The sequence below is a fragment of the Artemia sp. Qi Xiang Cuo genome, chromosome 6, assembly GCF_049724085.1.
Source record: "Artemia sp. Qi Xiang Cuo chromosome 6, ASM4972408v1, whole genome shotgun sequence".
Lineage (NCBI taxonomy): Eukaryota > Metazoa > Arthropoda > Branchiopoda > Anostraca > Artemiidae > Artemia > Artemia sp. Qi Xiang Cuo.
This window is the reverse complement of record NC_142799.1, coordinates 28,378,452-28,404,450: the sequence shown is the minus strand read 5'-3', so window position 1 is coordinate 28,404,450 and position 25,999 is coordinate 28,378,452. Positions and strand designations below refer to the sequence as shown.

Genomic DNA, 25,999 nt, shown 5'->3' with positions numbered 1-25,999 from the left:
ATTCAATTGAAAATTGAAAGGGCTAGTGCCTTTTTTAATAGTTGAAAGTGATTGGATAGCAACTAACACCCACCATTTTCCCAAACACATCCAATCAAAATTTTGAGAAATCCATGTTGTTCAACATAGTTGAAAGTCCTGGAAATTAGGTCTTTTAGGATGATAACCCCCTCAGAGCCCTCAGTGCAAGGGTTGTAAGATCTGAAGCAGGTAGTTACCATTGCTACGCACCAGAGTGGCAGTACTCTAGACCTAATTTTTACAAACATGAGTGACAATTATTACTCCCCTCGGTTGTTAGGTCCTCTCCAGAGTTCAGATCATTATGTAATTCTCTGGCAAGCCAAAAATAACCAACTGAAGCCAAAGAGAACCAAAGTGACTATTTGTCCGCTTAACTCTCAATCAATCTGCGATTTCAGTCGGTGGATCGGGACTTACTGCTTTGACGACCTGTGTTCTATAGTAAACCTGAATAGCAAAGTTCAGCAGTTTAACTCTCTTCTGTTACAGATGTTTCACAAGTTTTTTCCCACTAAAGTTGTAGTGGTAAGTGAGTCCGATAAGCCATGGATCACAAGTGATCTCAAACAAATGATCAAGATGAGGTGCAAGCTGCACAGTTCCGGACAAATAGCGGCAGCAGCGAAACTTAGAAATCGAATTGTGGCCATCAATCGTTTCAAGCAAAGAAATTATGTTCGGGAAAAGGTAGTACCTTCTCCAAAGTAGCAGTCGGAAGTGGCAAACCACAGTGAAACAAATGACTGGCAAGTCAGTTAACAGTGAGCTAAAAATACCCAAGCCTGACAGATCTCAAATGAGCGCTTCAGACGTAAACGAGTTCTTTGCTGGCATTTGTACCACCTACCCCTGAATTACAGAGGCCGAACTGGTTGATCTCTTAGTTGATTGTGAAACTGACAAAATAAAACAGTTTACCAAATTTGCTGTTTTGAAAGAACTTAAAAAACTAAAACTGAATTGCTCTTCCTACCCTGGTGAGTTGCTGGTCAAACTTATTCGCGAATATGCCTTGTTTTTATCCAAACCATTGGCATTGATCATCAATCAGTGCTTCAGTGAACAAACCTTTCCTGATGCTTGGAAGCGAGCCTATGTTTGCGTAATACCCAAAGTTAAAGGACCTAAGACATGTGATCAGTTAAGACCTATTTTGATCACACCAAACTTTGCTAAAGTTGCAGAATCTTTCATATATTGTGAACTTCTCACGGACATTTCACTGTCACTTGACCCCTTCCAGTATGGTTGCTTGAAGGGATGCAGCACGTCTGTTTATTTTGTACGGCTTATCACCTAGTAGTTGAATGGTTGGAGTTTGGAAGCTCATTTGTAGATTTACTTCTGGTAGACTACCGAAAGGCATTTGATTTGATTAAGCACCCTCTTGCTGCCCAGAATCTCAAGTCAATGGGTGCCTGTAAGCACATCCTCCAATTAGTAGTTGATTTCTTACATCACAGGTATCAAAAAGTGTACGTCCTTTTTCCTGGTGATATTGAATTGGAATGGGTGGAAATTACAGGTGGCGCCCCACAAGGTACCAAATTAGCAGCTCTTCTTTTCCTGGCTGTTATCAACTATGTACTTTCTGACTTTGACGATTGTTTTAAATTCATTGATGATTTGTCTGCACTTCTTAAATACCACGTAAAGGATTCGCAAGCTGTAGCCCAGTTCAACCCAAATTTTTTCGATCAGTTTAAATCACAGTGTACTGCAAACAGTCTTCAAATTAATGAGAATAAATCAAAGGTTTTGAGGTTCAACCCACTTAAACGCGATTTTACCTACCCTGCGACTTTGTTCCCTTCTGCTTCGTGTGCGACTATATTGGGCGTCACCTTTAGTGTGGACTGTTTGTTCTCTATTCATGTACAAGAGCTGGTTAAGAAGGGACATTATGCTATGCGGACACTGGTGGCAATGCGCCGCCTAGGTTTTCCAGTGTATCAGCTGAAAACAGCGTACCTCACTTTTATTCAACCCATCCTTGAATATGCATGTCCCGTTTGGGGCCCACAAGTTCATCACATAGATTACTTAAGTGATGATTTGGAGGGGATCCAGAAAAGAGCTGTAAAGATCATTCTTTGCGACAAATATGTAGATTACAGCTCTGCTCTGAAGTCACTTGAAATACCAAGCCTTTGCAATCACCGTTTTCAGCTGATTTTTCGTTTTGGCCAGTTTTTATTGTCTAGTCCTGTACATAGGACAATATTACCACCTAAAATACCTGTCCGCGCAAATACCAGAAGCAAAAGCAAACTTATGCCCGTCTCATGCTGCACAAACAGACTTAGTAACTCCTTTGTTCCTTTTTTTTACAAGTGCTTTTAATAAAATGAAGAGAAGTGTTTTCATGTAAAAATGTTTTCATGTAAAAAACAGCACCTTTTAGTGCATTTTTTTTAAATGTGTCTATGACAGCTGTTGTCATTAAAATGAATCTGATTCTGTAAAGTGCAAATTTTGTTCTGGCCTTGGGAAGGCATAGGGGTTTTGCACCCAACTTCTGTTAATTTCTGCTTGTTTTGAGTTTGACTCAGTTATTTATTGTAATTTCTGTTCATTTTGGATTTCATTTATTTATCAATGCTCATTTGCGGTGGTTTCATGCTTGGTAGACTATTTTATTTTATTTTTGCTCTTTTTTTGTTTAATGGAGTTCTGTACTTTTCTTTGAAAAACTTATTTTTTAGAAAAAGTTTTTTTTTTCTTTAAAGGAGGAGACAAGAGCAAAGCTTGCAATTATTGGCCAATCAGTATTATGTCTGCTGCTGGCAAAATCCTAGAAGGTATTGTCAACACTGCTGATCTTAGACACTTGATCACAAATAACCTTCTATCAAAACAACAAAATGGTTTCTGACCAGGCAGATCAGTCAAAACTAATCTGATTGACTTGTATAATCACATAACCAAGCTCCTTGACCTAGGTCTCCCAGTAGATATGGTCTTGCTAGACTTTGCTAAAGCCTTCAATAAAGTCTGTTATCAAAGGCTTCATTTGAAAGTGAAGGCAATTGGAATTGAAAAGGGTGTGGTGAACTGGATCATGTCTTTCCTAAAGGGAAGAAAGCAGCAGGTCAGAGTCTTTGGTAAAGGTGGCAGAGCTTACTACTCAGAAATAGCTGAGGTTGTGGGGTTCCTCAAGGAACAGTTTTGAGACCTACACTCTTCAATGTATTCATTAACAATGCTCTAAGAACCATTACAGGCAAACTTAGCCTGTATGCCAACAACTTGAAGCTCATTGGTCCTGTAGGAACTCAGCAAGGTGTGACCTCAATACAGTTAGATCTTAACAGCTCTGGCAAATGGGTCACAATATGGAGGCTTGAGTTTAACATAGATAAGTGCAAGGTTCTCCATTTTGAAAGAAACAACCCATGATGGCAATACTCCATGTCAGCAAATGCTGGTGTGAGACAACCACTTTCAGAGAGTACCTCTGAAAGAGATCTGGGGGTTCTTGTAGATGAAGACCTTAATTTCAACTGCCACAGGCAAAACCAAACTCTTGGTCTCATCAAATGCACAATGACAAGTAGAACCCCAGCAATAATCACAAAACTCTACAAGAGCCTGGTGAGACCAAGATTAGGATTTGGAATGTGTGTTGCCATGCCAACTAATAAAACAGACCAGATGGCCCTCAAGTCTGTCTAAAGACAGGCATCTAAATGCATAAAGGGGCTCAAAGACAAAGAATATGCATGGCAACTGCAGTGCCTCAAGCTACCAACTCTAACATACCTTCAGCAGAGAGGTGATATGATAATGACTTACAAACTGCTCTAATCGGATGACTAAGACTTATTCCAGCCTGCCCAGTCATCAAGAACCAGGGGTCATTCAGTGAAACTTTTTTGGAAGCATGCTACAGTAATATAAGGAAAAGAGGAACCATTTCAACTCTAACTGCATCATAAGCCTTTAGAATGATCTGAGCAAAATGACAGTAAGTTCACCATCCATTGACAGTTTCAAAGTGAATCTTGATAAGGAATGGGAGACCAAACTATGGCTCACACAATGGGATGAAGCTGATGTCCTGCAGCCCTATCATCACTAACTGGCATACATGGGAGTACAATGTATGCCATTAGGACAATGTATGCAATAAGGACAATGTATGCAATATATGCAATAAGGATAAGTCTAATGATTGGACTTGTCCTTATTGCTAGCAAGTGTACTTTAAGGTATTTAAGGTAATCAATTGCGATGTCAAGGTGGATAGTGACAATGTTTTAAGCAACTTTAAAAGGAAATCAAGGCAGATTAAAATATAAGAAGTATTTACAGAGCTTATGTTCTTAAGTATCTGATTCAAGGATTAGCAAGATTGAAGCTCTTCAATTTGGTTAATTGAACTCATTTTTTATCTTTTTTAGTAGCATAGCAATAAATAAGCTCAAAAAGGGAACTATAACAGAAATATACTTAGTTGCTGGACTTCTAGTAGCACTTAGCTAGTACACTCCCCCCCTATGAACAGATATCCAACACAAGTCACTGATCTTGACAAAATATTCTGTTTTACCTAATTACTATGCACTCAAATCATGCTATTTTTTCATGGAAAATTTCCAATATTCTCTTTATTTGCAGTGCACAAGAAACCTAACTTGTCACAGTGCTTCTCTTCTTCATTTTTTTGTTACATTTAAAAAAGTCAAGATACAAATAAAGTTTTCAGGAGAAAAAAATATTATCAATAGGCCTACATAAAAAAGCAACAGCTTCAGTCTTAAAAGAACACTTACTTCATTACTATTTCTTCCTCATCTTAGATACTGCCTTTGTGGATATCCTTTGGTCTGGAATGCTTTCAGTCTGACCTTAACTGCCTCTTTAGGTAGCATTACCCCTCTATCAAAATAACTTGAAACTTAAACATTAAGCCTAGCCCAAAATAAGGAATCTAATGATAACCTACATCTCTTTTTGTTTTATAATGTTGCCTTCAGAGGGGCTGCCAAAATACATATTTACCCAGAAGAATTTAACAATTCCAACCAAATTATGAAATAAACACCTAAGAAACCTGACAAAATACATTAAAATTAGCCTTGCATCAGACAGCCTACACTAAACTGAGCCTTTCGTTTAGACCATTAAAATTTTAAGAGACATGGAAAAAATTGATTACCAAGTAGAATGGAAATTAATAGTCGTATAGAAGTTTCAGATGCGCCAATAGCTTTGGCTATTTTCTCCAACATTTCCGGAGCTCGTGATTATTATATTCAAAAAAATAGATTCTGGCGCTAATACCCTACAGTGTTGTCAATAGCTCCGTCAATTGAAGGACTGTTTGACGCAATAGCTTTAGACACGTTTCAAACAACATTGTTGGATCTTTTCGAACTAACCAATATTTATAATTTTTCATAAACATAATTTTTAAAGTCCTTTTGTAGTACCCTAAACTCCCTGTAATCCAAACTACAATCCCAAAATTCGTATAGCATTCAGCTGGTGGGCCATCGAACCAAAATCCTAAATATGCAACTGAGGATAGGGCAAGGTCTCTTCAGGGGACACTACAATGTTTTTTAGTTCGTCTGTAAAAAAACACTAAATTTATGTAAATTTGAGACTTAGACTGCATAAGCTGCCTGCAAAAACAAGCTGTTCCTTTTTCATTAAGTGATTGCTTAAATACGCTAATTGAGCGCAAAAAATAATAATAACGGCATGAGCAATATAATGTTGCTCACGGCTGAAGTTTTGCACAGAAGCAAATTTTTTCTTTCAAATTCCATGAATGCAATAATGGTCAGTAAACATAATTTCTTTATAATCTCGTCTTATATTTGAATGTTGTTCCGTCTTCATATTTGAGATTCCTTCTTCTTTTTCATACAGTTGGAGGCCCATGTAGGGGGTAGCTACAGTATTTTTATTGGGGGCTGAGGGCAAGAGGGGATACTTTTGAAGTAGGTGCTATTCTACTGGTAGTGAAGAAAAGAAACTATTTAACAGACACGCGACTTGATGAATTTAAATGGATGACGCAATACATTGTGCACAATGTACTTGTACTTGTTGCAGGACCAGACGCGGACGCCTCACCCGGCATTTAGACGACTACGTATGGTTGACTCCCATTTGTCATGATCTTGTGTCAGCTCTTCAGCAAACCGGAGCCAGCAGCTCTCCCACTTTCTGCCAAACTTTTGAAATCCGCCAATGGGGTCAAGGTCGTTTTTGGCAGTTGTCCACCAATTCTTAAATTTACCGCCAGGTCGCCTGCGCCAATCTGGCAATGGAACAACTAGAAGCACTTGCTTTATGATGCGGTCATTTGGGTTTTCTAAGGACATGACCAAGCCAACGCAGTCTTCTCTGTTTCACAATCATGGTGGCGGGTTCGATGTCACAGCAGCGGTGGCGCACATCAACATTTGAGATTCTATCGGAGTATCGAATCCTCAGGATTTTTCGCAGACAGCGGTGGTCAAAGACTTCCAAATCATGGAGATGAAGCGCCTTCAGTGGCGAAGTTTCGACTGCATAGGAGAGAACAGAACTAACAGCCACTTTATAAACAGAAAGTTTTGTCTTCATGCTGATCTCCCGCCGGATCCACAGATGGCGGCGGAGTTGTGAGAAGATGGCTTGGGCTTTGTTGATTCTGTTCTGTACATCAAGGTCACAGCCTCCACGAGAGTCTATTATTGAGCCAAGATAGGTGAAGCTGTCGACTTTTTCCAATTCTTGTCCGTAAAGCATAAGCTGATAATCCGAGTGCATGTTTAGGTCCATGACTTTAGTTTTGGCCGTGTTGATTTTCATACCCAGTAGCTAAGAGAAAAGTGCTATTTCATTTAACATTGTTTGGGCAGTTGCTGGATCAGCAGCAAGAGTGTCGATGTCGTCCACATAGTCCAGGTCAGACATGTTAATGCCCAATCCCGTAACAACACCATCAAAACTCGAGAGTGCACTCTAGAATCCAGTCTATACAGTAGTTAAACAAAACAGGAGACAATATGCACCCCTGTTTTACACCACTTTCGACATTGAAGGGCTCAGTTTCTTCGCCCAGCACTCTTACTGTCGATTTGCAATGCTCGTAATAGGCCTTCAACAGCCCTATGAGTTTTACTGGCATACCATCTTCCAACATGATTCGCCAAAGGTTTTTGCGAGTTACAGAGTCGAAAGCAGTCACAAAATCAAGGAACATGTTAGTTATGGGGAGTTTGTAGCGGTCGCACTGTTGGAAAATAAGGCGAAGAGTGAAGACCTGGTCAGTGCACCCTCTCCCTCTTCGAATTCCATATTGATTTTTACGTGTCCGCTCATCCCTTGCTACCTCGAACCTTTTAAGCAAAATCATCGCAAATACTTTGGTAGCCGTATCCATAAGTGATATCCCTCGGTAGTTGCGGCTGTCGCATTTGTCCCCCTTTTTAAATACTGGGATTATTACTGACATCTTCCAATCAGACGGGAAGGTCTTCTTCTCCCATATTGGACCGAAGATGGTTTCTATTTGTTCCGTTACAACGTGTGGTGGCGCCTTGTATACCTCGGGAGGGATATCATCCTCCCCAGGAGACTTCTTGTTTTTTCGCCATTTGATCACGTTTAGTATCTCTGAAGCTGAAGGTGGTGCTATGTCGATTTCATGTGGTGGTCTTTCAGCTGTTGGTGGCAGCATCGGCGTTGCATCTTGCCCATTTGTATTTGGATTAAGCAGGTCTTTAAAGTGATCCTCCAGACGACAGTAGGACAGCGTAAACAAGCTTCCGGATGAGTGAAAATTAATGTCGTATACAATCGAATTTTTCAGCAACACTCACCACTAATGCTGCAGGACATATCCCCCCCCCCCTTTAATCAACTCCCACGCCCAGCACAGGATACTCAATCTCATAATTGATCCAAGCTTTATTCTAATAGCCGCGGGTAACGCGCTATTCATTTGGTTGTAATTTAAACAGATTTTGACTCTGTAAGATTTAATTTGTTGTACTAAACTTTTAATATACGTGATTTATTGAAATGTTATTTATGATTTCTTATTAAATTAATTTGCTTGTGGGTTCACCAATCTATATTAAGAAATACTCGTAGCATTGACACCAGTGGGGCAAATAAAGCCAAAACAAAGATCATAGGCAGCGCAATAGCAATGTCTAAGTAAAGATACAGGATAAGTCATAGTACTACCACAGGTTGTGTAACCTATTATCGCGGCTGCTGCGTGCACACCTCGTATAGTCGAGTTTTACCGAAAATGACTTTTTACATGCGTCCGATGCAGTTTTTCATGCCGCGTCGTATGGTGGCAAATTCTATCTCTAATACTTTCGTGGCAAAAAAGAAAAACATACCTCGTCATATCTTTGATAACTTTAATCCGTAAAGACAAGTTGCGTGCGGATAGACTTCATAAGCCTTTATTTATACAAGGTGTGCGCTACGGCCTATCTGGCTGCATCAATTTATACTTGTTGTGCTTTTGGTTGAGTCTTCTCTGAGACTTTTAATACGAGTTGTGCCGGCAATCTTTTTATATAGCTTCATCAGCATCATCATTGTCTACAAGAAGATATTATAATTTTACAATAAAAAAGAGAGGATCTTTGCATTATGGCGAAAAAATGGTAATAGCTGCACTTAGGAAGAAACAAAAGGTTTGATAATAGATTTACAAGTTAAGAAGAGCTCTCACAGAATTGCTGATTTCACTACAATTTCTTGAAAACCAGTATAGATGCTTACTAAAGGTAAGTTCAGCAGAATGGGAAAACAAATAGGGAAAACGAACAGGAAAAACGGGAAAGTGTTTGAACGCTCAATCCCTTATGGAAGGAAGCAAACATTTCAAATTCAGAAAGCATGAGTGACTAAGACACCTTAGCCTTGGCAGCATTTTTGGTCGGTGTAGCTATCTTCAGTTGGCTAGAATCTCAGAAATCAGTTAGTTTAAAAAAAAAAAAAAAAAACAGGTTGTACTTTGCAGATGATTTATCCTAGACATGTCTTACTGAATTTGAATTTTGGGCTTCAAAATTCCCGTATATCCAATTCGGTTCGCAGGGAAAAGTTGAAAAAAATACAACAGAAAAACGAAAGCTCCTGGATGGAATTCCTATAGGGAATGATGGGAATCCCATTCGTCTGAACTTACCTTAATTCCTCTGTTTAAGCAGTGTATCACACTAGCTGTTTTCTTTCATGGTGCATCAACGTATAAGTTAGGTAGAATAGGATAGGATATTTATTTTAAAATGTCTATCACAAGCCCCGAAGGCCTGAATTCGCATTTAGGAGTCATAAAACCAAAAAATAAAAATACTTAAACCGAGCACAACAACTAAAAAAGCTGGCAAACCAATGCCAAAAACGACAATAAAAGAATGGCAAAACCATTCATTAGTAAAAAAAAAATAAGCGGCAAAATGTCAGAAACTGAAAAAGGTAAAAACTAAAAAAGAGTGAAATAAACTTGGCGTTAAAAAGGTTTAAAAGATAACATATAAAAAGGGGGAGGAGACAAAAAAAAATCGAACGAGCATAAACTTGGATATCACCAGTACCAAAAAAAAGAAACAAAAAGGAAAACTAGCGGTTTATTTTTTCCATAATGAAGGGTACAAAGGTTTTTTTCATACCTGGAGGTCAAGCAATGGATAGCGGACAAGATATGAACGGGTTCAGAAACAGCACGTTGCAGGCGGTGTCTGGATGGGGCACAGTATAAAGATATAGCAGTAAGTTTACCGCAGATAATTTCTGGCTCTTCATTCTTGGTGCGAACAAACAGCTCCTCCCACTTATTCTTGCATTAGCGCGTACAAACAGCTCCTCTCATTTGATCTGCCATCAGCGGTCCAATTACCCTGGAACACGTAATTTGGCAGAAACTTTCTCAGAATACCTTTGAAACCAACTTGAGACTTCGAAACCTACTTTTAATTCCAAAAAAACATCTAATAATAACATTACACTACTAATTACCGATTTTCATATATGTATTGGAATAAATTAATTTAAAATTAGTTTCTTCAAAATTTAGTGTTCCAAGGTTGAAGCCAAGTTTCGCTTTCAAGAGAAATCTGACTTGTCTACCCGTGAAAAGACCTAATCTCGCTTATGTTTCTACGTTCTCTGGAGCACTCGCACCTCGGTCCATGTTTTTATAATGGGTGAGATAGGGAAAAATCATACTGCCTATGATTTATATACTGTGGGATGGGGAGTGTCTTTTGGGGAAAATGTTTTCCGTACGACGGTTTATTACTGCATGTTTTTCAAAACGAAGGCACAACGTTCCTCTCCTGTGCTCAAGAATTTCCAGCTTGGCTTTTTTAGAATGAGCGAGTATGGTACCTTTCCTTCTTTAAAAATTATTCTCAGGGCTCTTTTTTGAATGGATTCAAGTTTTTCTGATTCATCACGGGAGATGCCAGGATGCCAAACTGGACAAGCATATTCAAGATGTGGGCGGACAAAGGAAGTATAGATTCTTAAGGAATGGGATGGGGGACACTAAATTTATTCAATAGCTTAAGGAGAGACATGGACGTATTAGCTCTATGGACAATATCTTTAACGTGGATATCCCACCTTAAATGAGAGGAAGTTGTAACACCAAGTAATTTAAAGGAAGAAACAGAAATATTTGCAGAGATTGAGTTGAGGAAAAGGGGTGAGGTTTTAAGGAAACATATTGGCATTATCATAGATTTAGAGGGGTTTAATCTCATGTCTAAGTCTGCAGCGTCATTTGCAATATCATTGAGGATGCTCATACGGTTGCTTACTAAGTTTCTGCAAAAGGTCTCAACGAGCGTTAGGTCATCCACCAATTTCCATCTGTCGGGCAATTCCTTAGTGAGACTATTTATCATAACAGAAAATGGGTGCTAGACGTTTGTGTACCACGCCCTGTTTCCTAATCATGGTGCATGAAGCATTTTTTCTATTTTCAAAAAGATTTCAGAGTTTCGTTTAATGTGGCAGTACTTCAAAATGAATTGTCTAAGTAAAGCAGGATTATGATTTCTATCTCTACCCTCAAAAGGTACTGGTGTTTTGTTCAATATGGCGATAATTCAAAATTGAGTCGTCATTAAGTCAACAGAAATTATGAATTTAAACTCACTTGACTTAATGACAATTCAATTATGAGTCTGGTGAAGGTTCCATTACCCTGCTATTTGGAAACTAGAACTATTCTGTTTTACAACATCAGTTTTGCTAATATTATGCTACCCCTCTACAGATTCTGAAACCCTCTGACAGGCTCCTTGGGAAAAGAGTTCAGACCCTCGATTTTAGTATGCTACACCTATCAATGAGAGGGACTCAGTATGTATATATGGTGTGTTGTTGAAAGTAGGGTTCCATTACACTGTTCGTATGGACACCTTTTTTTCTTTTTTTTCAGTTTGTGATTTCTTAAATCAACGGATTTTGAGTATTTTCATTTTCAGATGGAGAAAGGTGAACATTTAAGTGAGAACTTGGAAACACCAGAATGGTCCAGGCAAATATCAGCCCAGGTTATTAATTCACCCCTGAAAACAGTTCCAGTCTTTCAGGACCAGAACCCTGAAAATAAATTAAGGACTGCAGAATACTCCAGCAGAGTGGCAGAATGGGTTGCAAACTCTCCATTGAAAACATTTCCAGTTCTAGAACAATAAAAGCATTCTGAACCCCTCGTACCTTTAATCAGATTTTAATGTGACAGAGCCAGCCCTCAGCCAGTAGAGGTCAATGAAGAAGAAAGCGAGAGTGAGGTTACAGCAGATGAATCTTTGGTCTTTGCTGAGCTTGCATCCCTTCTTCCAGATAGTAGATTACAGAGCGCTTCACTTACAGAAGTTTGTATTAATATTTTGCTGCCAGAGCAAACCGATGAAACTTTTAATGAAGCAGAGTTAGTAAATACTGAACTGAGTGGACAGTCCGTTTTATTTACCGATTTGAATTCAAGAAATGAATAGGAATATCAAATGAATCAAGACAAAAGTGTTGCTGGACCATCTCCTCTGGCTGAATCAGCGAATATACGTTGTACTATTTTATCACCAAATATACCTGCCCCCGAAAGTGGAAACGCATCAGTCCATGACAGAAGTCTACGAGATATTCCAGAAAACAGTTTCTTCGCGGAAACAGAAAGCTCAATGATAAATAGTATTGCATCATCTAGAAAAAACAGGAACAAAGACAGATCAAAGCCAGGGAAAAATCGATTGAAAAACTATGATGCAAGATGCTAAGGAAAGGAATACGAAGGAAGAAAAGTACAGAATAGGAAATATGGTGAGTGGAAAGCTACTTAAGATTTAAAGCCTGAACGGAAAATTGGTCCTAAATGCAAACATTGTAGTGTCGATGCTAAAAAGGTCAGAGTTTTTGAATTTTCAATCATTCCTGAAAGTGAGAGACAGAGTTTGTTTGGTAGCTTTTGGAAAAAAAACGTCCTGTAAACAAAAGAAGGTCTACATAGCTACACTTGTCATAAACGACGATTGTGAGAAATTAAAGCAGGCTGATATTGGCCCTTCTAGGAGAAAAGGAACCCTGAAATACAATTTGAAAACCTCAGAAGGGATTTTAAGAGTTTACAAGCAAATTTTTTTTTAGTACGTTTGGCATTGGCGAATGGCAAGTGAAGATCTGGTCTGAACAGGCAGCGAAGGACGGCATCCATCCATCACAAGATCCAAACCACCGAGAAACCTCAATTCGATTGGATACTAGGAAATCACTTAGCTTTGCAGAAAGAAGGAAGTGCAGAGAAGTTTTTGGATGATCTTCTAAGGCTCCCATCCCACTACTGTAGAGCCTGGGACAAGAAAAAGTACTTTGAGTAGCCTTTTGGAACTGTTAAAGAGGTGTTTTATGTTTACAGGGAGAAAATGGGGAAAGAAAAAGCTGATTTTGTTGGCTATTACTGTTTTAGACAACTACTGAAAGAGAAAGACATTTGGATTTCCAAGCCAAAAAAGGACCAGTGTGACAGACGAATAGCATTTAAGTTGAAAAATCTTGCCGAAGAGGAGTAATCTGAGCACATATTACAGAAAGAAGAAGCTAGGATTGAGAAAAACAGTGACAAGGACAAAGCCAAAGGGAATTGAAAGAGAAAGACATTTGGGTTTTCAAGCCAAAAAAGGACCAGTGTGACAGACGAATAGCATTTAAGTTGAAAAATCTTGCCGAAGAGGAGTAATCTGAGCACATATTACAGAAAGAAGAAGCTAGGATTGAGAAAAACAGTGACAAGGACAAAGCCAAAGGGAATTGAAAGAGAAAGACATTTGGATTTCCAAGCCAAAAAAGGACCAGTGTGACAGACGAATAGCATTTAAGTTGAAAAATCTTGCCGAAGAGGAGTAATCTGAGCACATATTACAGAAAGAAGAAGCTAGGATTGAGAAAAACAGTGACAAGGACAAAGCCAAAGGGAATTGAAAGAGAAAGACGTTTGGAGTTTCAAGCCAAAAAAGGACCAGTGTGACAGATGCATAGCATTTAAATTGAAAAATCTTGCCGAAGAGAAGTATTCTCAGCATATATTAAAGAAAGAAGAAGCTAGGATTGAGAAAAATAGTGACAAGGACAAGGCCACAAGGAGTTCAGGGGTGCTTTTGGTGACAAGTCATGAAATTGAATCTATGTTGCTTTGTCCGAAAATAAAAGCGTCATCTCTCTACTACAGACGGAAGCTCGTTGCATATAACTGGACTTCTTACGATCTTGTAATGACGCATTGAATATAGTGTGGGATGAGACTGAAGGGCAGTTGAATGCATCGGAATTTGTTTCGTGTGTTATTGAAAGGTTGGAACACCTGTTACGGTCATACCCAAATGCTGAGGCAATTATTATGTGGAGCGATGGAGATTCATACCAGAACAGAAAAAAATTTATTTCTAATGCACTTGTCAATTTCGCTTCTATACATGGAGTGACAGTAATGCAGAAGTATCTGGAAAAAGGACACACTCAAATGGAGTGTGACAGTATCCAAAGAGAGTCGGTTATAACACCTCGTAAAAAGCAAATAGAAGCCGCGCACACCTCGTATGAACTGTTTATAACATTTCAAATTGCTTATTCTAATCAAAATTAATATCTATATATAAAGGATTTTTTTCTGAGTCATGTGGATTTTTTTGGTATTTTTGTCTTAAAAATCGTACCAACAAATTAGTTTTTATCGTCTCCTGAACAATTTGATTTTTCCATCATACGAGGTGTGCACGCAGCAGCCACGATATTGTGACATGTTCCCCACATTTAAATAGCAACCGTATTTTAAATTTGAAAGAATTCGAAAAATAAATTTAGAATTATTAACTTATCCGCTGGGCATTGTTAGACAAACAATATCCAGATAATTGGAAGAATTCTTGGTATCATTGCGGCAGAAACCTGAAATCAATTAAAAATTGCCAGTGATGTCAATCAGAAGGGAAAATTGACTTCTAGAGTTTGAAAATTACCTTTTCCTTTATATCTTTGCTATAAAAATAAATTCTATAAAATTTGCACAAAAGTTTCTCTTGTGTAAATTAAGGTATGTGGGTAAACATCTCCAGAGGTGGCTTACACTGAACATCATTTTTGTATCTATAATTACCTTCACAAGCAAGGTTTAATCGTCTAGTGCTGCATGATAAAACTGATAGTAAAAGAAAAAGAAAATGGGTTGGTGCTGCTTATATGTGCACACGAAATTTCTAAATTGTGAAAAATATACATATTTTGTTTCTTGGTCTTAGACCAGGTCTTTTGGTCTTCTGGAGACCAGGGCACTTCGTGTCGAAGGAGTGGTAGTGGAAACTTCGAAAAGGGCTCATTCAATTGGAAATTGAAGGGGCTTGTGCCCATTTTAATAGTCAAAAGTGATTGGAAGGCAACTAACACCCCTTCCACGCCCACCATTTCCCCAAACACAACCAATCAAAATTTGAGACAGCCATTTTGTTCAGCGTAGTTGATTTCTTGATAGAAATTATGGATTTGAGGAAGACACTCCCCCAGAACCCTCAGGGCAAGGGTTGTAAGTTATGCCCTGAGGGTATATAAGGTTTTTATAGGAAGTGTTGTCGTAGAAACTTCAAAAAAGGCTCGTTAAATTGGAAATTCAAAGGGCTAGTGCCCTTTTTAATAGTCGAAAGTGATTGGAAGGCAACTAACACCCTTCCACGCCCACCATTTATCCAAACACCCATACAATCAAAATTTTGAGATAGCCATTTTGTTCAAAGTAGTTGAAAGATCCAGAAATTATACCTAAGAGGATAACACTACTCCCACAGCCTTCAGGGCAAGGGTTATAAGTTATGCCCTTGGGCCATATAAGGTTTTTATTGAAAGCTTTGTCGTAGAAACTTGAAAAAGGGCTCATCCGATTTGAAATTCAAAGGGCTAGTGCCCTTTTTAATAGTCGAAAGTGATTGGAGGGCAACTAACCCCCCTCTCACGCCCACCTTTTCCCCAAACACATCCAATCAAAATTTTTAGATAACCATTTTGTTCAACGTAGTTAAACTTTCTAAGAATTAGGTCTTTGAGGCTGATAACCCCCTCAGAACCCGCAGGGAAAGGGTTGTAGGTTATGCCCTGGGGGCCTATAAGTTTTTATAGATAGTGATGTTGTAGAAACTTCAAAAAGGGCTCATTCGATTGGATATTAGATGGGCTTCTGCCATTTTTAAGAGTCGAAAGTGATTTGAGGATAACTAACCCCCCTCTCACACCCACCATTTCCCCAAATACATCAAATCAAAATTTTGAGATAGCAATTTTCTTCAACGTAGTTGAAAGTTCTGTAAATCAGGTCTTTGTGGATGACACCCCCCCCCCCAGCCCCCAGGGCAAGGGTTGTAAGTTATTCCCTGGGGGCATATAAGGTTTTTATAGAAAGCGTTGTCGTAAGAACTTCAAAAAATGCTCGTTTGATTTGAAATTCAAAGGGCTAGTGTCCTTTTTAATAGTCGAAAGTGATTAGAGAGCAACTAACGTCCCTCTCACGCCCACCATTTCCCCAAACACATCCAATCAAAATTTTGAGATAGACATTTTGTTCAACGTAGTTGAAAGTTCTGGAAATTAGGTCTTTGAGGGTGACTACCCCCCTCCCACAGCTCTCAGGGCAAAGGTTATAAATTATGCCCTGGGGGCATGTAAGTTTTTTTTTTATAGAAAGTGTTGTCATAGAAACTTCAAAAAGGGCTCATTTGATTGGGAATTGAAATGGATAGTGCCCTTTTTAATAGTCGAAAGTGATTGGAAGGGAACTAACACCCCTTCCGCGCCCACCATTCATCCAAACACATCCAATCAAAATTTTGAGATAGCCATTTTGTTCAAAGTAGTTGAGAGATCCAGAAATTATACCTAAGAGGATAACACTACTCCCACAGCCTTCAGGGTAAGGGTTGTAAGTTATGCCCTGGGGGCATATAAGGTTTTTATTGAAAGCTTTGTCGTAAAAACTTGAAAAACGGCTCATTCGATTGGAAATTCAAAGGGCTAGTGCCCATTTTAATAGTATAAAGTGATTTTAGGGAAACTAACCCCCCTATCACGCCCACCTTTTCCCCAAACACATCCAATCAAAATTCTTAGATAGCCATTTTGTTCAACGTAGTTAAACTTCTCTATAATTTCTCTATAATCTCGTCTTATATTTGAATGTTGTTCCGTCTTCACATTTGAGACTCCTTCTTCTTTTTCATACAGCAGGAGGCCCTTGTAGGGGCGTAGCTACAGTTATTTTTATTGGGGGATGAGGGCAAGAGGGAATACTATTGAAGTAGGTTCTATTCTACTGGTACTGAAGAAAAGAAACTATTTAACAAACACGCTACTTGATGAATTTAAAAGGATGACGCAGCACATTGTGAACAATGAATACACATTAAACAATCACAAATATAAGTGCTGGTGCTTTGCTTTTACTAAAAGTGTCAGCAATGAGCTTCTCCAGACGACAGTAGGACAGCGTAAACAAGCTTCCGGGTGAGCAAAGGTTAATGTCGTATACAATCGGCTTTTTCAGCAAAACGCACAACTAATGCTGCAGGACATATCCCCCCCCCCACTTTAATCAAATCCCACACCCAGCACATGATGCTCAATCTCATAATTGAACCAATCTCTGTTCTAATAGCCGCGGGTAACGCGCTATTCATTTGCTTCTAATTTTAAACAGATTTTGACTCTGTAAGATTTAACTTGTTGTACAAAACTTTTAATATACGTGATTTATTGAAAGGTTATTTATGATTTCTTATTAAATTAATTTGCTTGTGGGTTCACCAATCTATATTAAGAAATACTCGTAGCATTGACACCAGTGGGGGAAATAAAGCCGAAACAAAGATCATAGGGAGCGCAATAGCGCTGTCTACGTAAAGATACAGGATAAGTCAAAGTACTGCCACAGATTGTGTAACCTAATATTGTGACATGTTCCCCACATTTAAATAGCAACCGTATTTTAAAGTTGAAAGAATTCGAAAAATAAATTTAGAATAATTAACTTATCCGCTGGGCATTGTTAGACAAAGAATATCCAGAAAATTGGGATAATTCTAGGTATCATTGCGGCAGAAACCTGAATTCAATTAAAAATTGCCAGTGATGTCAATCAGAAAGGAAAATTGACCTCTAGAGTTTGAAAATTACCTTTCTCTTTATATCTTTGCTGTAAAAATGAATTCTATAAAATTTGCACAAAAGTTTCTCTTGTGTAAATTAAGGTATGTGGGTATACATCTCCGGAGGTGGCTTACACTGAACATCATTTTTATATCTATAATTACCTTCACAAGCATGGTTTAGTCGTCTAGTGCTGCATGATAAAACTGATAGTAATAGAAAAAGAAAATGGGTCGGTGCTGCTTATATGTGTACACAAAATTTCTAAATTGTGAAAAATATACATATTTTGTTTCTTGGTCTTAGACCAGGTCTTTTGGTCTTTTGGTTTCTTGGTCTTAGACCAAGTTAATTCTCTTTCACTTTATTCTATTCACAGAATATGTTTCGTACTGCATGCTGATGCAGAAATAAATGTCCCACAAGTAGCGCTGTGTTGTGTGAAATGCGACTAATATCAGTCATAATTCTTAGCACATTAATGTCAATTCTTTTTTTGGAGGAGTTGGTTAAAAGAAATATTTAGAAAAGCGAAAATAGTAAGAAGTCAGCATGGTATCATACATAGAGACAGTTCTACATTTATGGGTTGGTATGTGAATCCGAAACATAAGGAATAGGCCGTTATAAGCGCTTATTAGGCTTTTCAGTGACAAATAAAAGACTCGGAGTTTCAAATAAATATTGGAAATAGAAATTAAAACAATTAAATGGTTCCTGAAGTGGATCCCCCTTTACCAAATTCTATGACCAAACTCAGTAGCGGATCCAAGGTAGACGGAGGGGGAGGGCAATCGCCCCTTGGCTTGGGCAAAAAGTTCTATTATTAGATTTTCTGTGACTTGATTGTGATATCAGCGTTTGGATCAGCACATCTTTGAAACGAATTTAACGACACTTGATTTGTCAGCCTCGATTTGTCTTTAGGGAATTGCCTAGAGTGTTTGGTGTTACCCGAACTTACAAGGTATTTTGTAGCATGTATCTCGTAAATCGTTGAAGCTTCAAAAAGTGTTTTTGTCAAAACCTGTTTCGTATTCAATAACTAAGCAAAAATGTAGAAATGACACCAATAACACATACGCCTCAGGGTTAGTAACGATTCTAGAAGGGTTTGAAAAGTATAAAATTTTTGGATAATATTAACCAGTTATGGCGTCGAAGTGAAAGCAGATAACTCTCGACAACTTTTTTGGCTCAAAAGCTAAAGGTAGGCGAGTGGACGCTGTAACTGAAGATAGAAATAAAGAGAGTTTCAGTGTTAGTAGTGACTCCAGCGCTTTGACTAATTATGAGATTGTGCACGATTCGTTAGCATCAGTTGAAGGGTGTAGCCCCAAGCCTAACACAAACATCGAAAATATAAGCGCTTTCTGCGAAAATTATATCGGAATCTATATCGATAGAATTGAAAAACTTGATGATTGTACGCGATATCAATTGCTTCAGAACCCGTGGATTCCACCGTCTAACTATAGCTTCCCCTATTCATTTCTTAAGAAACAGGGCAGGGACGAAAAAAGATTTTTCAATCGTACTCGCTGGGAAGAATTTCATTGGCTAGTACTTTCAAATAAGATGAGGGGCTTATTCTGTAAATATTGTGTTTTGTTTAACGTTCGAGGGGTTGGAGGCTTCAATCAATTGCCAAAGTTGATAAAGAAGCCCCTCGTGACTTTTGCTAAGCTAACTGGAAAAGACGGTGACTTGGTGTCTCATTAAAAGAATCAGTATCACCCCAATTCAGTTGACACAGGCAAACATTTCCTTCTAAATATGATAACCCTGAAACCAACATTTTAAGTCTTGTAAACGAACAACGTAGCCAACAAGAGCTGGAAAACAGAGCGAGATTGAAACCAATTGTAGAATCAATTGTTCCCTTGGGTCGACAGAACATTGCTCTTCGTGGCCACAGAGATAGTGGAGAATTATTGTCAGAAAAGGTATCGTGTAAATAGTGGCGACATCACTTTAAAACAACATTTGGAAAGCTCAGGTGAAAATGCTACTTATACAATCAAAACAACACAGAAAGACTCCACACTTGGAAAGACTCCATGACACACCCCTCTGGACTCTAATGACGCAGTCACCAGTTCTATTAAAGGAAACACACTTGGAAAGACTCCATGACACACCCCTCTGGACTCCAATGAGGTCACACGACTTGCTCCGTTTCAAACGCTCAGGTCTAATATGCTTGACGCAATTTTATGTAACCCTATCTCAGCTACCCATGGGAGAATCCCAGCTTACAGAGTAACGAGAGCACGCACCTTACATAATGATTGTGCAACACTGTCACGTAATACTCTTTTTTTACTTTTTTTTTGCTCGAAACGTACAACATTTTTTTTTTTCTTTAACTTAATGGCAACACACACTTTATGTAAGGTCACGTAATGATTGTGCAACCATCACTGCCAGATAATACCTTTTTGACATTTTTCGCCCAAAACCCTCAACACATTTTTTCCTCCTTTATTTTTCGCCCGAAACGCTCAACACATTTTTCTTTCTTTTGTTCTTTAGCTGTTTCTTTTTTCTATAGTTCTTGACCCCGCCTCTACTCGAAATGTCAATTTTCTTCCAATGGATTTGTACCCTAAAGCTTCCCACCTTATCTTTAAGCTCTAGAGTATACTAGTCCTTGGCAATGCATACCACCCTGGCAAACTATGAACGGTACTCTCCAAGGCACTCTCTGATACCCCATTCTCATACCTAAGACATTTTCAGACATTTCCAGCTAATAAACACACATTTAATCAATTGATTCATGTTTTTTGCAATCCAACCCTCCGTAATACACCATCTCAATCCCCGTCCTGTGCCACACTATAAATGGCCCCCCTAGCACACTCTAACACCCCATCCTCATACCTAAGATATTTTCAGACATTTCCAGCTAAAAATTATACATTCAATCCATTGATTCATGTTTTTGCAACCTAAACCATCGTAATACACCCTCTCAATTCCCATCCTGTGCCGCAATATTACTGGGACCCCCTGGCACTCTCTGACACCCCCATCTTCATTTCTAAGACATTTTTAGATATTTACAGCTAAAAATCACACATTAAATCCATTGATTCATGTTTTCGCAACCCAGCCCTCCGTAATATACAATCTCAATTCCAATCCTGTGCTGCACTATTACTGGGACACCCTGGCACACTCCGACACCCCCATATTTATTCCTAAGACATTTTTCAGACAATTCCAGCTAAAAATCACGCATTAAATCTATTCGTTCATGTTTTCGCAACCCGACCCTTCGTAATACACCATCTGAAATCCCATCCTGTGCCCACACTAGTACTGGGACCCCCCTGGCACACTCTGACATCCCCATCTTCATTCCTAAGACATTTTTAGCTAAAAATCACGCATTCAATCCATTGATTCATGTCTTTGCAACCCAACCCTCCGTAATACACCATCTCAATTCTCATCCTGTGCCAACGCTATTATTGGACCTCTCTGGCACTCTCTGACACCCCATCCTCATACCCGAGATATTTTCGGTCATTTATTGTTAAAAGTCATTCATTCAATACATTGATTTAATATTTTTGCAGCCCAACCCTATCATGACGCCCCCGCAAAACACTCCTCACCACCATGACATTACACCCCCCCTCCATCATCCATTTTATAGCACTCCCTCGCCCGTAGGACATTTTCAACCTTTTTTGCTCCGAAAATAAACTAAAGAATCGCATTAAACAGTATATTTTTGAAAACAGAGAAGTCGCCCCCTTTCTTTGCTTGTCTTTGATACTCTAAGCAATTCGACCCACAATGCCACACTATTACCACTCTGCGTCACTCCTCTGATATCGCCCCACCCCTCCCCCGCCCCCCCAAAAAAAAAACTTTTCAGACATTTCTTGTTAAAAGTTTTCAAACCATTCGTTCGAGTTTTCACAAGCAATTCACGCCGCGGTACCACACTCTAACTACTCTCTAGCATCCCTACAACATCCGTCATCATCATGTAAGCGTCTTCTAACGTTTGAATTACACGTACACACGCACACAAACATTTCAGGTTTTTTTTTCCTTGAATATTTTTGTAGTGTTGTGTCATAACTTTGTCACTGTTACATTCTGTTGATGTTTCAAAGTTAATTTTAGATTTTTCTTCGTTGAAATGTAAAACTTGAAATATTTTTGTAGTGTTGTGTCATGGTTTACCTTGTCACTGTTACATTCTGTTGATGTTTCATAGTTCATTTTGGAAGTTGTTTTTTTTTCGTTGAAATGTAAGACTTGGAATATTTTTTTTTTGTAGTGATGTGTCGTGGTCTACCTTGTCACTGTTACATTCAAAAAGTTAAGAGAGACATGCAAAAAGCTAGTTTAATTTAAGATCACTTAGTGTCAAGCCAAGTTTAAATAAATTACGTGGCTACGCTGTAAGGATAATAAATCCAGCAATAGTTACTTTTTAAGACGAAACAATAGAGGACTAAGTGTAGCTTGAACTTGGCTCACTTTTACACCATCTAAGGGCTTAAGAAATAAATACAAGAATCGTTTCCTTCCAATCTCGTACAGGCCCATGGGCCCCTCACAGTCTTCTCCTTCTGGAGAAAAATTGACTTTTGTAAAATTTAGGACGTTTCTACAGTAAGGCCTGCTATAGAAACAAGGGCCATTCCTGAACACACCAATTCCTTGCACCAAAATATCTTACAGAATGCACTTTAATCATCAAATAGATGAATTTATTCTTCATTCAAAGATTTTAATATATGGACCAAGGAATCATTAGCTACGCTGCCAGGATGCCATACTTCAGACTCCCCGATTGTATCAACGAAGATAAAACTTTGAGATGGTAAACCACAGGGTTATTGTGTTATTTGTATTTAGGCTCCAGGCACCTCCTTCCTCACAGACCGTTTTCTCTTGATTCCAGTTCTCCCTTCACATGGAGAATTGGCTCTTGATTGTCTTTTCCCTTCACACAGAGCATTGTCCCTTGAATCACGTTCTCGCGCCAGTCAGAGTATTGTGTCTAGAAACAAGATAAGAAACCAAAGAGACTAAAATCTTTGAAATTATTAGGCTAGAAACCCATGGAATCCACAAATGAATGGATTTGCCCCTATATGATCTCAAAACTCCTCATTTTAGAGGAACCTCCTTAACTGGAATGGAAATACTGTTCCTAGACAAAGGAGGAATGAGGGTCCTAAGAGAATGGGGAGTCAAGAGCACCTAGGACTTGGCTCGTTATTGCACCGAGCCAAGATTGCCTTCGAGCATCCTTTATCCGCTTAAAATTAGCTTCCCCGGATATAATCTGCAAAGATAACAACAAATACTTAGTCGTTAACTTGTCAACTGAAAAGCTGTATGTAACTAGGCGAATAACAACACTAATCATTTCTACTTCACTATAAACATAGCTTATTTAGAAACCCCTGGAAGGGGTGCCACATTTCACAATTACTGTCGCTTTTTGCTATCTGTCCATGATTTCACAATTTGCTTTTTATTTTTGAAAAGATTGAATTTTGGTTCATATATGACTTCAATTATCTTGCATTTTCCAGGGTTCCTTGTCTGACCACTAATTAAGACCGTTTCCTCAAGTAGTAGTCCTAGTAACCTCTCATGTCATTTACGTCTGGTCAAACACTAAGGGTAAGCAATCGGGCTAGTAAGATAAGTAATCTTGGAATATTAGAACATACTACAGGAGTATAGGCTAGTCTGCCTTTTGGCATTCAACAATTTGTTAAGACTCATCAAGTGCCCCTCTCCACCGTAATCTTTAGTAAAAGGCGAAAGATTAACTCAATATGAGGAGAAGGCCTTTGTGTCTCAATATAAAACATGTCCCCACCCTAATTTGCCAAATAAATAATGTGTTATTACCCATTAATGTGTTAAAGTATCCCTACCCCAACCACAGTAAGCAATCCCAATCCCAGCCCCAAATCTGTCACTACGTTAGATGGGGACACGCCCCCTGCGCCACCAACTGGATCTACCACCGGTAACATCGCAACTACGAGAATTTTGGCGAAACTCTACTTTCGTCAGAAAGACATGTATATTTTAGAAAAAGATGAAGCTATTAGAAAACAAGCTGATTTATGCCTAACTTTAGTAAATGTAGCTTCAAGATCTAATAGGTCAAAGGTATCCTCATGCGAAAACCAATACACTGTGTTCTGGAAGAATCAAAGAGAGCACATCGCAGTGGTAGCATCCCTTGTAGGAATGATTCTTGGGCTACCAGCCATGAGCACAATAGCCAAGCATCACTTCTCAATGACGAGTCAGGTTACTACTGCTAAAAGATCTTCAATTTGCTCCAGAGAGAATTAATCAGCTGCAGTTTCTCCGTGACAACTAAAAGCTGCTGCAGTATCTAGTCCAGCTAGAAAAATGATCAGATCAACTTTTTTTTCCATTTTTGGTCTTTTTTCTGTTGAATAAAAAAGAAATTCTTACTTAATTACTTTATCACAAGCTGACTAATTGTTTACTTAGCGCAGATACCGATCTACTGATTTCCTACCTTGGGATGAGAATAAGTGGATGGTTGGAGGCAATTAACCAACTGACGCTTCTCTGTTTTCCCTCCAGATTTCTCCAGGTACCCATTTAGAGCTGAGTCAACTCTGACTGAGGTTACAGAGTCACACCAAAAATCCCCTTTTCTAACCAATAACCTGCAACACCAGGAACCCTTGGTCACACTTTTTCAATTCTTGTGCACTGACCACTTCACTTGGACGGAGAAAAAGTATTATGAACGATGGTTTGCGTTGCACGAGTGCCAATCTCCTGATTTTCTGCCTTTGGCCGGGGGTGCACTACGTAGTTGGGGTGAATTGTCTGACGCTTTCCGTCTTTTTCCTCCAGGTTTTCCCAGGTATCCATTTAGAGCTGTGTCGATTCTGGCTTATTTTACAGAGTCACAACATTGACTCCCGTTCCCAAACCAAATAACCAGCAACACCGGGACTCAGATGCCTGTCCTCAAGAGATAAAGACTAAATTACGGTCATATTATACATCCCTATCCATTTCAATAAAAAAGATTTCTGACACCGTGTCAGCCGAGTACCATATCCAGGTTCCATTGGAACACTTTTTCGTAAACCTGTTCTGCTTAGGACATGGGTCAATAAGAGATTCAGTGGTCTAAGACTGCGCCCAAGTAGGAGGCAAATCAATTTGCAGTAAGGGGATATGGCCCCCCCCCCCCACAAAAAAAACCTTTGTCCAACCCATAAAAACGTAACAAAATGCATATTAACAAATTTTTGATGCGTAAGTAAAAGTTTTTCCCAAACAAAAATCCTGGCTATGGCTTTGGGTGTTGCTTGTGCTACTTTTTTTCTCAAATTTATGTGTATCATTATGTAGTATGTGCACCCTCGTCTGTTTATTTGGATTAATTACAAAAATACTTTTTGAAAAGGAATTTTTTCAAAGAAAAGTAAAGACCGTGTTGAACTTAAGATCAGCAGAAGTAAAAATCTATAATAATTAAAACTCAAAATTACCAGAAAATATTATTAAAAAGTAAATGAAACCGAAAATGAACAGAAATTAAATAAATGATTATAGTAAACGAACATACAACATATACTAATATAAATCAATAAATAAATCTTAAAACAAGTAAAACTTAAATTGATTACGCACATCAACCTTACAATGTAAAAAAATCTTTCACTATTAAAGAATAAATGATACCCAAAACGAAGAAAAATTAAATAAACAATGATAGCAAACAAACAAACAACAGGTACAGTAAGAAATGTCCTTTCAATTTAGAATTATTATGAAGTTGCTATGAAGTTTGCTAAAAATCCGCTTCAAGCCAAGCCAATGGCCTTCGAAGGGTAATTAAATCCAATTAACTTTCGTGTAAATATCTGTATAATCTTTCCTAGAACTATTTAATTTAACTTGGTTTATTTGGCAAATAAGGGTGGGGACATGTTTTATATTGAGACACAAAGGCCTTCTCCTCATTTTGAGTTAATCTTTCACCTTTTACTAAAAATTACGGTGGAGAGGGGCACTTGATGAGTCTTAACAAATTGTTGAATGCCAAAAGGCAGACTAGCCTATACTCCTGTAGTATGTTCTAATATTCCAAGATTACTTATCTGACTAGCCCGATTGCTTACCCTTAGTGTTTGACCAGACGTAAATGACATGAGAGGTTACTAGGACTACTACTTGAGGAAACGGTCTTAATTAGTGGTCAGACAAGTAACCCTGGAAAATGCAAGATAATTGAAGTCATATATGAACAAAAATTCAATCTTTT

The 25,999-nt window shown here is 38.6% G+C and overlaps 2 protein-coding genes and 2 pseudogenes across 2 annotated transcripts in view; 1 reads left to right on the top strand and 3 right to left on the bottom strand.

Annotated features, from left to right (window-relative positions):
• The window catches only part of nes (lysophosphatidylcholine acyltransferase 3 protein nessy), an 80,016-nt gene extending 74,716 nt beyond the window's left edge, over window positions 1-5,300 (bottom strand). Inside the window, exon 1 of the mRNA XM_089090122.1 lies at window positions 5,186-5,300. Within this exon, the coding sequence (XP_088946248.1) occupies window positions 5,186-5,258 (73 nt within the window). The 5' untranslated portion in view covers window positions 5,259-5,300. The remainder of the gene's footprint in view (window positions 1-5,185) is intronic.
• A 1,039-nt stretch (window positions 5,301-6,339) lies between these two features.
• LOC148951078 (uncharacterized) lies at window positions 6,340-6,792 on the bottom strand. Its single transcript, XM_089090990.1, has one exon. It carries the CDS (start codon window positions 6,790-6,792, stop codon window positions 6,340-6,342), a length of 453 nt encoding a protein of 150 aa, XP_088947116.1.
• A 16,615-nt stretch (window positions 6,793-23,407) lies between these two features.
• On the bottom strand, window positions 23,408-23,524 carry LOC148951077 (U5 spliceosomal RNA; annotated as a pseudogene).
• A 2,154-nt stretch (window positions 23,525-25,678) lies between these two features.
• Window positions 25,679-25,795, top strand: LOC148951076 (U5 spliceosomal RNA; annotated as a pseudogene).
• The last annotated feature ends 204 nt before the right edge of the window (window positions 25,796-25,999 follow it).